The sequence below is a fragment of the Gambusia affinis genome, linkage group LG06, assembly GCF_019740435.1.
Source record: "Gambusia affinis linkage group LG06, SWU_Gaff_1.0, whole genome shotgun sequence".
Taxonomy (NCBI): domain Eukaryota; kingdom Metazoa; phylum Chordata; class Actinopteri; order Cyprinodontiformes; family Poeciliidae; genus Gambusia; species Gambusia affinis.
In genome coordinates, this window is record NC_057873.1 from 14,146,632 (window position 1) to 14,160,011 (window position 13,380).

Below are 13,380 nucleotides of genomic sequence, written 5' to 3' on the forward strand. Positions count from 1 at the left end.
ACTAACCTGTCTAGAACTTGTCAGAGCTACTGCATTTGTTTGATTTATATTTGCTCTACATGACAGCACATTTAGAAAGTCATTTCAAAAGAACTTATAAGTACATTCATAACCAAACTGTTTTCATTGACACACCAAAAACAAACAGGCAGATCCAGTTTCTAAGTGATAAAAAGTTAATATGCAGCCGAGTAGCTCTTAAAAGAGTGAGGCAACTCAAAGATGCATTTCCTTGTACGGATAACTGAAAAATAAATAAAAAAGAAAGCTTGAAACGGCCGTTAACTGGAGCACAATGACAACAAGTCGAATTTAAATGACAGCTGTTTTATTCAGTGCATTTAAATACATAAACACACACTTGCATATACCAAAAATAATTTTATGGAGACCTAAAAAAATCAACAACACATCTTACCAGACAAGCATAATTTACATCTGAAAATACTGCACTTTTCATATGAACAAAGACAAATAAAAAATAAACTCCTGTATTTCAAATAGTGACTCCATAAAATAGTGAGTATTCGACAAGAGAGAGATTGATGGATACAGAGAAGTCACTAAGGGGCAACTGAAGACAGTGTTATGTTAATGCAGGTCTAACATACCGATTGGGGTACTCATGCAAAGCCTGCAGGCTGAAAATGTCTCTGAGATTTTAAATGTTCAACATTTGCTGTGTATTTATGGCTCAGGCTGTGATTTATTCCCTCAATGAATCATGACAGCTTAAGAGTCTTAGTGCCCTCGTAACTGAAAATCATCCTGACTTTCTTAGAAAAAGAATAGTTCAGGGGCTGACTGAAACATTTATACATAATAAGTATATTAATCCAATTCAAGCAGCAGATAAAAAATTTGGTTTACATACGTACATAAATTGTATTTTTTTTTAGCTGTAAAATAAAAATATAAATGAAAACTTTACTGGCAGTTAATAAACATTTGAGGCTCAAAGCTGTACAGTATAACTTAAACCTGCAGGCTGAGGTTTCACTTGCTTACCTGTAAAAATCTGTTTCCAAGTTTTGGCACTTGATTCAAAAAATATACTGTCTTTGATGGCTATATTACCAACAAATAAAAGCTTTCATCTGAAACCAACAAGGCACATGTTAACAGATTTTGGCAGTTGGTTATTAATACAAAGACACATAGACTTAGTATGGTAAGGCAGTGTTGGATGTCTGACAGCTTTGTAAGCTGAGAGGTGTGTGCAAGCTAGTTGAGCATTTGATATAGTAATCATGTTGCGATAAAAGCTTGACTGACCTGTTTTGGGTTTGACAAAATGACCCTCCTTTATAATATGGACCAAAACATCTGTAAGATTATCAGTCCAATCAGTGTGTATTAGTGTTATGATGTTCTCAAATACTTTTTCCAGTACACTAAAACATACATGGGTGCATTGGTACTGACTGGGCATGATCAAAGTGCATCCAGTCATCCTGCTAAAGCAAACGACTCTATACACCAAACAAGCTTTGTACACTGATCCTGAGGCACTATTTGTTTTCAGGTTGGCATTAGTCTTTGGTTGGTTTATTCTCGCTTAGCTGGCTAAGTGAGTTTCTGACATTAGGAGCGGCTGCTGCTCCTTCTCCAATCCCTCGATTGCTCTGCTCGGACTGTGAGTTTCTGAACTGAGATCCTGAGGTTCGTCAGATGCCCTCCTCATCTGTTCCTCTTCCTCCATCTTCAGTCTTCGCTCTTCAGCCTCTATTTCCTCCGTGGTAGGAATGGAGTTCTTCTTTGGTCTTCCCTTGGGCTTGGTCGGGGCCTCGTGACCTCCTTTGAGCACCTAGAAAAAAACACACAGACAACATTAGTGGAGGGCTCCGGTAATAAATGGCAGCAGGAGTCAAAGGCAATGCTTGCTATTATAGTAATTAAGAGAAGACATATTGCCGCTTGCTTGGCCTTGTGCACTCATTCATCTTTAACGATTTCAGGTCTTTTTTTGTTCCCTGTGTTGTTGACCCTTCTACAAAAGTGTTTGCTCTTACCACAATCATCATCAGTCAAGGCTTAGCCTTTCCACACCTTCTTTTCCTGCCATATGGCTACCCATGACATGTTGCTCACATTATTAAAATGGCCATAGTTATACTAAAAATAGATGCAATTCCTAAGAGCAAATGATCCACTTTATTAATATCTATATTTATGTCTAATTGGATTTCATATCACATTATTGAAAATTTGAGCTGTGTTTCTGTTGTAGCTTAGGTCAATAACGCTCCAAAGTTGTTTCCAGCACATCTGATTTTTTTTAAGATTAATAAATATCAAAATAAAATAATATCAGACAGTGACAACATGTCAAAAGAAACATATGCTGTCCTTATGCAATGGCTGAGAAAACTTATACATTAATCATCCTGATGCACAATCAAAATTACTTTCAGCATTGTTAGGTATATTCAGAATAGCAGTATAATGACATTAGATCCAATTTGAAAATAAATATTTGTTGAATCACAATTATTTTAGCAGTCTACTGGGAAAAAATTCTAAATGTTCAATGATTGTGCTTGGATATGCAAGTCTTACCATTTTCTTCCATTTCATACGTCTGTTTTGGTACCATGTTTTCACTTGAAGCTGTGTGAGCCCCAGGGACTGAGCCAGATCCAATCTGAAAAAAAAAAAAACAAAAAAACAATTAAAACAAAATGAAATGCACATCAGGCTGATATTTGTTGTACTTTTTGGACTTCTTAGGCAGAAAAAAATAAGCTAAAACAAATTCTGATAAGCTGGGCAAATAAAAAGGTAGATTTCGGAAAAAACTGCTTTACATCATATTGGTATGGTTAAATATTTCAGTATATATAAAAGTTGCATTTTTTGTAAGCCAAAGAAATATTGCTGGGTTTTTTTTCCTTGGCCCAAATTTAACCTCCTGTTTTGTTGGATTACTCCATATAGACTGTAGAGTATAAAAGCTCACACTAACACTTTTTTTTTTTTTTGTCTTGAGTATAAAAATCTTCAGTTATCCAACACAGTACACACTACAAACAAAACATATGTCTTAATGCTTGTACTGAGAGTAGAATTCCATTCATACGTATGATTAGGGCTGTTCAAAATTCATCCACCACATGTGGTGATGCATGACAAATTGCAATGTGTAACGCAAAACCTCAGGAAGGGACAGATATAGTTAACAAGGAGACCCTGTGTTACAGGAGAAGAAAGGTTATCAATTTTTAAGTGGGATTTCCTCTTTCCTGTTCCTCAAAAAGACATCTGACAGTCAGATGAAAGGTTTTTCGATACTCTCAGGGAAGCCACCCAACTTTCACTTGATGGTGAAAGTGGAAACCAAGTCATGAAATAAAGAGCTAGCATAATTTAAAAAACAGCACCAAAGGAAGAAAAGAAAACTTTTTAAATTCATTAAACTATTTGGATTAAACCATACATAAAGAATGTCTATCAAACATGGTTTTCAAACATAAACCAATGTACAGCATGTCAATAATTGGAGGTAAAGTACAAGCAATAGAAGATGAAGGAAAATATTTCTTCAGAGTTAGTTATAGAAGGACTGAAACCATGCACTCAGAAATGATGTTAGTTACTCCTTTCAGGCAACTTCAAGGATTTGGTTTTGTTCCATTTGCACAATTTTCACAAAGTGCTTTGCAAAATATATTAATAAAAATATTGACATTGGAAATGATGACAGGGTTGATGAGCAAAACCCTAATTAATATAATCTAATGATTCGTAAAATCATGAAGGGTGCAATGACAAGTGATTAAGTCTTTTAAGGAATATTTTGGATTTTGGTTACACTTGCCCTCACACATAGCTTGAGCTTACGACCGCAGAGGCTCCATGCCAAGAAAACAGGAAAAAAGCGAATGTATCTTTAGATCACAATAAACCCAAGCATGGAGCATGCCACACCTTTGATGCGGCATTTTAAAAGGGGGATTTTCTCTGATGATGTTTTTGCTTCATCTGGGTATTTAATTAACTCCTAACACTGTGTTAGAGTCAGATATCTTGACAGAACTTTAAAGTTTGGCATGGCCATTCATACGGATGGTTGGTTTGATCACTGAGCTGTGCTCTGCCTCGGGGTTTCTGCTTTAAGATGGCGTCCTTCCAGCAGCTACAGGCAAGTCAGTGTGATATATTCAATAATACATTGCAGGAGAGGATGTGTGCGGAAAAACAAATAGTATACTTGCTATTTCCAAAATATGTAAATCTGTTTTTGAAAAGGATGTGGTCCGCCACATCATTGAAAATAACTTGCGATCCCTGCCTGAACAGAGCTACATTGCTGTTAACATTCTCTTTGCATATTAATGCACATGACTATTTAGTGTCACATCAGCTTTTTACATTTTTATTTGCTTTTATGAACCACTGATTAGAACCATGTATGTGAAATAAATAAAATTGTTGGATCTGGGGTGCACTAAAATGGCTTGAAATTCTTTCTGTGCAGGTGCAGGAAAGCTTTTTACAACATTTATGGCTTAATCCCATTCGTGATTAAAATGGAAAAGCAGCCTGCAGGCTAAATATAAATGTTAAGTGCATAATGTGACTGGAAAATATGCTCTAACCTAATGTCAGTCTTATGTTCCACAGTATGGAACAAAAGACATACATATTAACATATAGATTACTTCACCTCTATGTGCAAAACTAAATACCCTTAATGTACACCTGCACAAGTTAAATGATTGGCAGTAAATCTGTGTAAAACATCATTGTTTGCTTGTGTTGGCCGCTGTTCCTCCTTTTTGCGAACAAGGAAGTGGAGCTTTCTTGCTGTTAAGGTGCTCAGGGTTAAAACGTTAACTCTTGTCTCAACTAGAATACTGAGGTAATGCTCTGGCTCCAGTGGATTCATATTAAATGAGACAACCCCCACAGGACAAATCACAAATTATGTTGTTAAGTTAACTACAGCTTGATAAGTGCATTTACGGCTTTGTGAATGTTTTGAGCAAGCGTGCCTGTTGAGAACTTTTGAAAATGCGCTCTCGATCAAATAAAGTACACAGGTTGTCAAAATCTTTGCACTGAGTGATATTTATATAGCTTTGGTATCAAGCACATTAGGCTTGTTTAATACCTGTAGATCACTTTCAAATTGCCCTTTTAGCTGAGTCCTTTCTTCCCATCTTTGGGCAAACAATCTTTTTGGTAGCTATGAGGTGTAGTCTAATAAATAATTTCCAGGCTGTTAGATAATTATAAAAAAAAATGGTACTATACATCAACACTAATCTGACAATTTATGTGAGAAACTTTGCAAACCTATCAGGTGTGGACAAGTATTTCTGCTTCTGGAACTTCTTCTCGAGTCCCATCAACTGCAGCTCAGTGAAGATGGTGCGGCTGCGACGGGGCTTCTTCAGGCGGGGCGTGCAGCTCTCTGTCTCTGATTCGCTGCTGATGCTGAGGGGCGTCTGGCTGGGTGAGGGTTCAGACGCTCGTGGGAGCTGCGGGGACATCAGGGGCAGGTGCGAGGATACTGTGCCCGGGGAGGACGGTTGTGGCAGGTGGGGCTGCACATTGGGCGGCTGCCGCGTGATCACCGAGAGCAGCGGGTAGGAACGCAGTGTCGACGAACCTGGAATGGCACAGACATTGAGGGAGTTCAAAAACACGTGGGAAAACGTGAATTTCAAGTTCAGCAATTACATGAAACATCCTTGTGGATAATTGTAAATTTTCAGACCCCCCCCACCCCCAGTCACCTTTTGATAGCGGCAATATTGACTGGCTGTAATTTTTCAGACAGCTTCATTGTGTCACTGCAAAAAGTACTTTGGAATTGACCTCTTGTATGTAGAGGGCCGCGATCCCATGACGCAGGCGCTGTTTTACACTCACTCAATGAACCTTTGAACCGTAAGGATAGTTTTTCAAAGGCTGTTAAAAATGAAATAGTTTCCTAAGCACAAAATGAACACATTTACAGAATACTATACGTTTGTTGTAAGATCTAAAATATGATTTTAAATAAAAGCTTTCATGTATTTACATTTTCCTCTGTTTTGCATTATTTCCAGCTCTGTACAAAGTTCCATACAATTAACCTATAGCTCTATAAATGAGACCATATGAACTGCAGACATTAGAATCAATAATAGTAACATTTGTCTGCAGCCAAGGCAGAAGAGATGGAGACCTGAAGGTTGCAGGGTAAAATTCGCTTTAGGCTTTTCATATTTTTGTGGCATGAACTCACATAGGACAAACTAGGAAATCTAAAAAAAATATAGAGTACTACATAAAACATAAAAGTTGGATGTTTGATTTCGCTTGACACCCAGTGTCTGTTGAAGACCTGGACTTTGTGTTCTATCGTTGGTTTTTCTCACTTGCAGTGCTTCTAAAAAGTATTATCTCTCAACTCAGAGAAACAAAACTCTTTTAAGAAAAACAAAATAAAAAACATTTCTTAAGCAGTGATCAGTGAGCGCAGAGGTTTGTCCCCATCATTTGTTTCGGAAATTCAGACTTAATTCTACTTAAGGTACTTATCAGTAATGAGAAAGAAAATGACTGCATGCAGGTAGCCACAGTTACCCTGCTTACAGAGAAACACACACACACACACACACGCACACACACATCAGACACTGCCTTCGGCTCATCATGACATCATGGTAAAGCGCTGAGGTCACCACTAACCCTTCAATGTTAGATTGCTGGTTTGCAACAAGCCTGAACAAGAAGCTGCCTTTTCACGCCTTGTCTGTTCTTGCATTGCGTTTCTGCCTTCCCATTTATGTTGTCACTCTTTCTCTCTCCATAAGTCAAATCCATGTTTATGTTACTAATAAATCATCTGACTAAAACGTTTGCACTCATTTGTAAAGGAGAAAATTTTTACATTGACATTTAGCGAACTGTAATTCATAGAATGGAAGGCTCCACGTTGACTCATGTCTACCTGGAGGAAGAGCTGCGCTTCGTGTTCTTTTTCTTTTTTTTTTCTTTTTTTTGTCCTCACACTTTGGAAGAAATCTCCTGTCAGTAAAGAGCTCGAGGATGCCTCTGGACTACCCCACCCCACCCTGTTCCCACCCACCCCATCACAAGAACACTGAGAACACAGGAAGAAATGTCAGTCCTCGTGGTGACTTTCCACTGGCGGCAAGGCCAGCTCAGTGACATGCTGCTGACAAGCGTTGGTGTCCTGTCAATAGTCTACAAATAAACTGTTTGAGGAGCTGCAGGAACGCAACTCAGCCCCCTGCAAAGGCACATGGATCCTTCTGATAATCACAGTTGGAATGCAAGAAATGGAACAAGTGCTTATAGTAACCATTACAGAATGCTGCTAATAATAGCTTAAGAAGAGCAGCTAGTTAAGCATTACTATGAAAGCCAGGTGTTTCTTCATTTAAAAAATTGCTTGCAATGTTGTTATTCAGAAGATCTAGTGGTTAGCAATGATATGAAAAGGATAGGTTGCTCAACTAAAGATGGTTCTTTCTTCAACACGTTGTGCACACAGGTCAAACAGAAATCAGCCTGTAGCATAAACCACTTTCAGATCTGATTAATTGCTCAATTTCTTTTAGGCAGGGAAAGAGTTGATGGCAACAATAAATGGTTTAATGGCAGGGAGCTGACAACCTGTCAAACATTATCCTCAACTGAAGATGGAAGAGTGTGTCTTTGTGTGTGTGAGCGCATACTCGCCTACATGTTGACATGGGCGTTATCGGCCTCCTCGAGTCAACTTTATCCCTAATGGGTGGGTTTATTGTCTGTGGCGGATTAAGCCTTAAGATGGGATGAAACTTCTTTTCTGCTCTTTTGGGCTCCGTGTAAGCTCTGTCCAAGCCAGCTATGCACTGTGCTCTGTGCACTCCTGCTCTTTATGTATATTTGTCATTATGCTGTCAGGTGAGATTACACACAGTTGATCTTAAGCTCTCTCACCTCTGCCAGAAAACACCACTAAGCACTCTCTGCCCTGGGTCGTGCTGATAGATGGGCCTCTAAATGAAATATCATAAAGTGCCAATAGATTGTTTGCTGTTAAGGCTCCAGGTCAGGCCTTACTGTCTCTGATTCATAGGCAGCTAGAGGAGAACTTTGGGGCTTAGGGCACTGGGGTCTCCAAGAGAACTTGGAACCATGCAACAGGTTGACAAATGTACACATAGAAGGAGAAAATTACATTGACAGAGATCTAACTTGAAGTAGTATGAGCAAATACAATTGCCATCAAAAGAGCCAGAGAATTTTTTTTTCACAAAAATACAATAATTTAAAGAATAGTGCAAAAACAAATCAAAACTACTGTCACCAGATGGCAAAAATAGAAGTAAAAACCTGGTATCCACACACAAAAAAAACCTGAGTTCATTGACTTAAGTAAATAGTATGCGAGATTCCGGAACAGATTCTGAAGCATTTTCATCCTGTCTCACTGACCTTTTTTCTTAGCAATACAATTTAGATAAGATATGATGAACATCAGTCAGGGGAAACATTCCAGCTACAAGCTTTGTATCTTATCTGTGATCCAAAAATGTACTCAGCCATTATGAATGTTAATGTGGATGCAAATTGTAAAAGGAATAATAATCAGCTTTAACAATTTTGGTACCAATTTGTTTACATTCCTTTAAGAGGTTCTGTATTTGATTGATTTCACTCTGTGTTCTGCTGGATCTCTTCACATCCAGTGTAATGCGCGGTAAGCACTCAAAGTTGTCAAGTTCCAAGTGTTCACTCTTTCGTCCTCTTTCTACAATACACATCGTTCTTTATGTGGTAATTTATAACTTACTTTGAATTACCTTTCACAAGCAGTCAAAGTTTGCATTACATATATAATCTGCAAATATATGTGGTGTTCTCAACATACATATCAGAGATTTTTGTGGCAGTGTAAATTACAAATAAAACCCTCTGATGAATAATTAAGAATGAAACAAATAGAGAACAAGCACAATAGGCTAACTAATGCCACCTATAGTTTTTGAGTTTGATTTAAATGGGAGTGTATTTTCAGTTAAATAATTAAAAATGAAGAGAAAAACAAATTTAAAAACTGCTAGGTTGTTTCATTTAGGACAAACCGCACGTAACATGATTTGCACAGATTTTGAAAGCAAGTCTGCCACATGTGTTTCAAGATAATTTAAGCATTTCTGCTGCTGTGTCAATAGCTTGAAAACAAATAAAAATAAATAACTTTTCTTGAATTCATTATAAGCTTATGCAGAAAAAATTGAGAGGAAAATAAAGAGTTTCTTGCCTGATTATTTTAGTCCTGTGCTAGTCAGTCCAATGAGTTTTTATGTTATGAAGTGATGAAGTAATGCGATCAGGCAAAATATATTGCTTTTAAATAGTCGATTTATTTCAAAGTGGGTTTGGCACGGAGAATACAAAAGTGGGCTTAGAGGCATTTTAGCTTTGAGTAGATCGCAGTCAGGTTTTATGAATAGAACAGAATAGAAGAACCAAAATAACATTCATTGTCACACAGGAGGGAAATTCAGGTGTAACAGTAGGCAACACAAGTGAAGCCCATGGGTGACTTTGTAAGCAAATGTTTTTGCTTATAAAGTAGGCCTGTGTGTGTTAAGAGACAAGGACGATGAAAGAAAGATACTGTACCTCACAAAAGATCGCTAGATTGATAGGTGAGAAACACATTATGGACGACGCAAAACTTATCTTGTTATCAACTTCTGTGGACAGCGTTACTGGCATGACTGTCTTTCAGCGGCCTCCCCTGGCAGTAGGATGAAATAACATCTTTTTTTTTTTTTTAATGAAGAAGTCAACTTTTCCTGACATGCAGAGGCCATTCACCTCTCTTTAGTCCCAAAGGGTTCTAAAAAGGTTACGAGCTTCTATATCGAGCATTAGAAGCCATTGATGCTAGGGACTATACTGTGCCTCACACGCCCCTGCAGCTACAAATAAGCGGTGCGCAGAGTGTTCTGATATGTGGCGGCGGGTTACTTTATACATCTGAAGAGAGGGGGTGCCGAAGCCCAGTCAGTCACAGTGCCCTCAAGCATTACCAAGCTATATCAGACGGATGAAGGAATTACTGCTCCCTATTTATATACAGCGACAGCGCTGTCATCATCAGATTGCTGGGGCTATTATTTCAGACTTTAGAGCAATTATGTTAATGAATAGTAGAAAAAAGGCTGAGTTTGTTTGCATTTTCTAAACAATGTCCAACCAATAAAATTCTATCTATCTATCTATCTATCTATCTATCTATCTATCTATCTATCTATCTATCTATCTATCTATCTATCTATCTATCTATCTATCTATCTATCTATCTGAATTTATTTTTAAAGGATACATTATCAGACGAAAAACAAGAACAACAACATAAGAGTAACAAAGAATTTTATCTGATTTCATTCAAGTGTCAGTGTCCTGCAGGTGCTTCTCACACTGACTTGCACGTTTCCTGCGAACATCTTTGCACCGAGTCACGTACGCAACATATCAGCGTCCAACAGCAGACCACCCATCTATGCGTAAAATGTCCAAAACTCATTACGGAAGGCCTTTGAGCTTGACACAACAGTCATACTAACCAAAGCAAACACAATCCGGTAGATCAAAGGTTACAGCGTTGTGGTTAAGATTTTTTTTTTTTTACTTGACCTGCGCTCTGCGTTTCTGTCTCATTGCCTTCTTAGGTGACTTTTTTTTCAGCTGCGCCGCTTATCAGTTGGGCCATCTATCATTTGCTCTCAACAAAAGCCCTCAAGCATCACTGACGCTGTCTGACTCTACCGTTTGTCTTTGATTTACTGCGTTGAACGCTTTGTGGAGATAAGCGGGGAGTGAGGAAATCTCTGGGGAAGAGTTTAAGAAAAAACAATAAATTATCCGTGAAAATTGTTAGTTCTGCAATAAAACAATTATGCAAGCGCATAATGGTGAAATAATGAATTTAGTAAATGATGCATATAATCTGTTAATTGAAATTAAAATTGAATTTGTAGACACAGCCGTACGCGCACAAAGATTAGTGAAAAAAATAATTATGAAATCAAAACACCTCAATTAATTTAAATAGGCCAGCGGTACAATCACCAACACCTACTTTATTGCATTTTGATCCTGTTTCACCTGTCTCATTCGGACAAAATTGAACGAGACAATCCACCCAAGGTACAAATTGTATAACTTTAGTTTGCAATAAACTGCAACTATAAAAATTCAAGATATGAGTTTCCATGCTTAAAGAAAACATTTGCAGTCGAGCAATTATTGCATTTAAGTAGGTTTACCTGAACATGAATGAAGAGGCTTTGGTCGAACGATGAGAGAAGGACACATGGAGTACAGAGAAAGTTTCTCAAAGTAATCACAAGTTTCTCTGGAGAGGATCTCGTCAATCATGAAAGTCTTGTAGCGCCTCCTGGCCGCCTTCAGCTGCCCGGGGGAGGAGAGCCTCAACTCGGCTTGACAGTGCATGGTGTGTCCCCTGTGCGCTCTATTTGCTGGTACGCAACTTAATCTGTCTAAGTATGTTTGAGCCTGTAGGTTTAAACGTCAGGAACAAATACGAGTACAGAAGTTCATGCGTTTAGAGAAGTCATTATCTATGTCTGAAAATGCGGCTTTTGCTCTTCTTCCCTGAATGTGTGGCGGCGAAGATCCGCAGCTTTCAATTTGAGCTGCGCAGGGCGCCTCAGTGGTAATGCGCTGCGCTCACACCCTCTGCTATATAAACCATCCGTGTACTCATCTCAATGCTCTTATTCTCTCTCTCTCTTTTTTTCTCTCTCTCTCTCTTACACATGCATATACAAGGACACATCCCAAACACTTCCACCTCCCTCTATACACATACACTAAACAATATCGAGTGCATTATAACTTAAGCACAAATAATATGTCCTATAAACTAATATTTTTGACAACGTGATCGAAAATAAAACATTCAAAGGTGAAGGAACTGTAAGGTATTTTCAATAAACGTGAGTTTCCAGAAATCTGCCACTTCTAATAAAAGCGTTGTTTGTCTTATTCCAAGTCTGAATATATAACAGAAATAATTAATGAGTCTATTTTTTTAATAATGGAATATATAATTTATAAATCAGGCCAGTTTTCAAGTATCCACATGTGATAAAATATTATTTCTTTTTGACTGTTTACCTGTGTTTATTTAATTTAACTAATTCTTTCTTTCTTTCGTTCCCTGTAATTGTGCAATTATTAAAATAATTTGTTGAAAAATAATGTTAGCCAATAATAAAGATAAAATAAGAATTACATTATTGTTATTATTACTGTTCGTGTTGTTTTTATAATTGCCACTTGATTTACTACCACTTTAAACCTTCTTCCCAATGATCTCACCACGGAAATTGCGGCAAGTGTAATTTATTACCAATCAGTAATTGCGCGCGCATCTGAACGAACCCGAACTTATCTTTGTTAAATCTTTAAAATATTTTCCATTTCCTTTTTTTTCTTTTGAAGTAGACTATACAAAATAACCCGAAGTGAAATATCTATTACTCTTCTTATATTAACAACAACAATAACTATAACAATGGTAGAAATATAATAATAATAATAATAATAATAATAATAATAATAATAATAATAATAATAATAATAATAATAATAATAATAATAATAATAATAATAATTTCGTCATCGTAATCATTTTATGCCTAAGCCTAAAAATGTGTCTAGACTTGAAAGAGGCTGTCCGAAAGGAGAAACATTTCTCCCTCAAATTACCGGTAAAGTTGCTTGTAGACTTCGCGAAATAGTCTTGAGAGGACAAAATATTACTTGATATAAACAACTTAATACATAATTAATAGCACGAGTACTTAAGATAAAGAGAAATAAAAAACAATGCAAATTTAAAAGCATGCTGGGAAAAAAGTGGAATTAAAAAATACGGCAGTTTTTGTGGGTTTTTTCCTCGAGTATTTTGGTCAGTAATTCAAGCTAAATTATCTGTGACAATGCATTAACCCCTTGGAACAGGAAGCACTGTTTGAAGGAATCCTGTCACTTGTTATCTGCGTTGCGGGGCTCCTGCAAAGGCAGTGAGCGGATAGCTTTCCCGGGGTGTTTAGAAGTGGGATCATTTCAGGAGCCACGCTTCTATTCAGGTCCGAACAGCAGCGGCTGCCGAGTGGCCCCCTAATCTTATTCAGCCTTTCCAGGGCTGGAGACGCCATCTAGATCAACCAATTAGAAGAGTTATGCCACAGTCAGAAGCGTAATATGGATCTTCCTGGTAGGCCTACCGACACCGGAGAGAGGATACTCTCTATTGGAGCGATTTGGGAGTATCAGGATGCAATCGGATACTAGAGCAGATTAGAAGGAAGGTAGAGAGCTTGGTTCAAAGGG

General features: G+C 37.7%; 1 protein-coding gene across 1 annotated transcript; it reads right to left on the bottom strand.

Moving 5' to 3' along the window:
* Positions 1-311: 311 nt before the first annotated feature.
* On the bottom strand, positions 312-11,768 carry barx2 (BARX homeobox 2). Its single transcript, XM_044120281.1, has 4 exons — positions 11,286-11,768; positions 5,299-5,614; positions 2,560-2,644; positions 312-1,807 (listed from the first exon to the last, which is right to left on the bottom strand). Exons 1-4 carry the CDS (start codon positions 11,470-11,472, stop codon positions 1,559-1,561), a joined length of 837 nt encoding a protein of 278 aa, XP_043976216.1. The 5' UTR covers positions 11,473-11,768; the 3' UTR covers positions 312-1,558.
* Between the last annotated feature and the right edge of the window lie 1,612 nt (positions 11,769-13,380).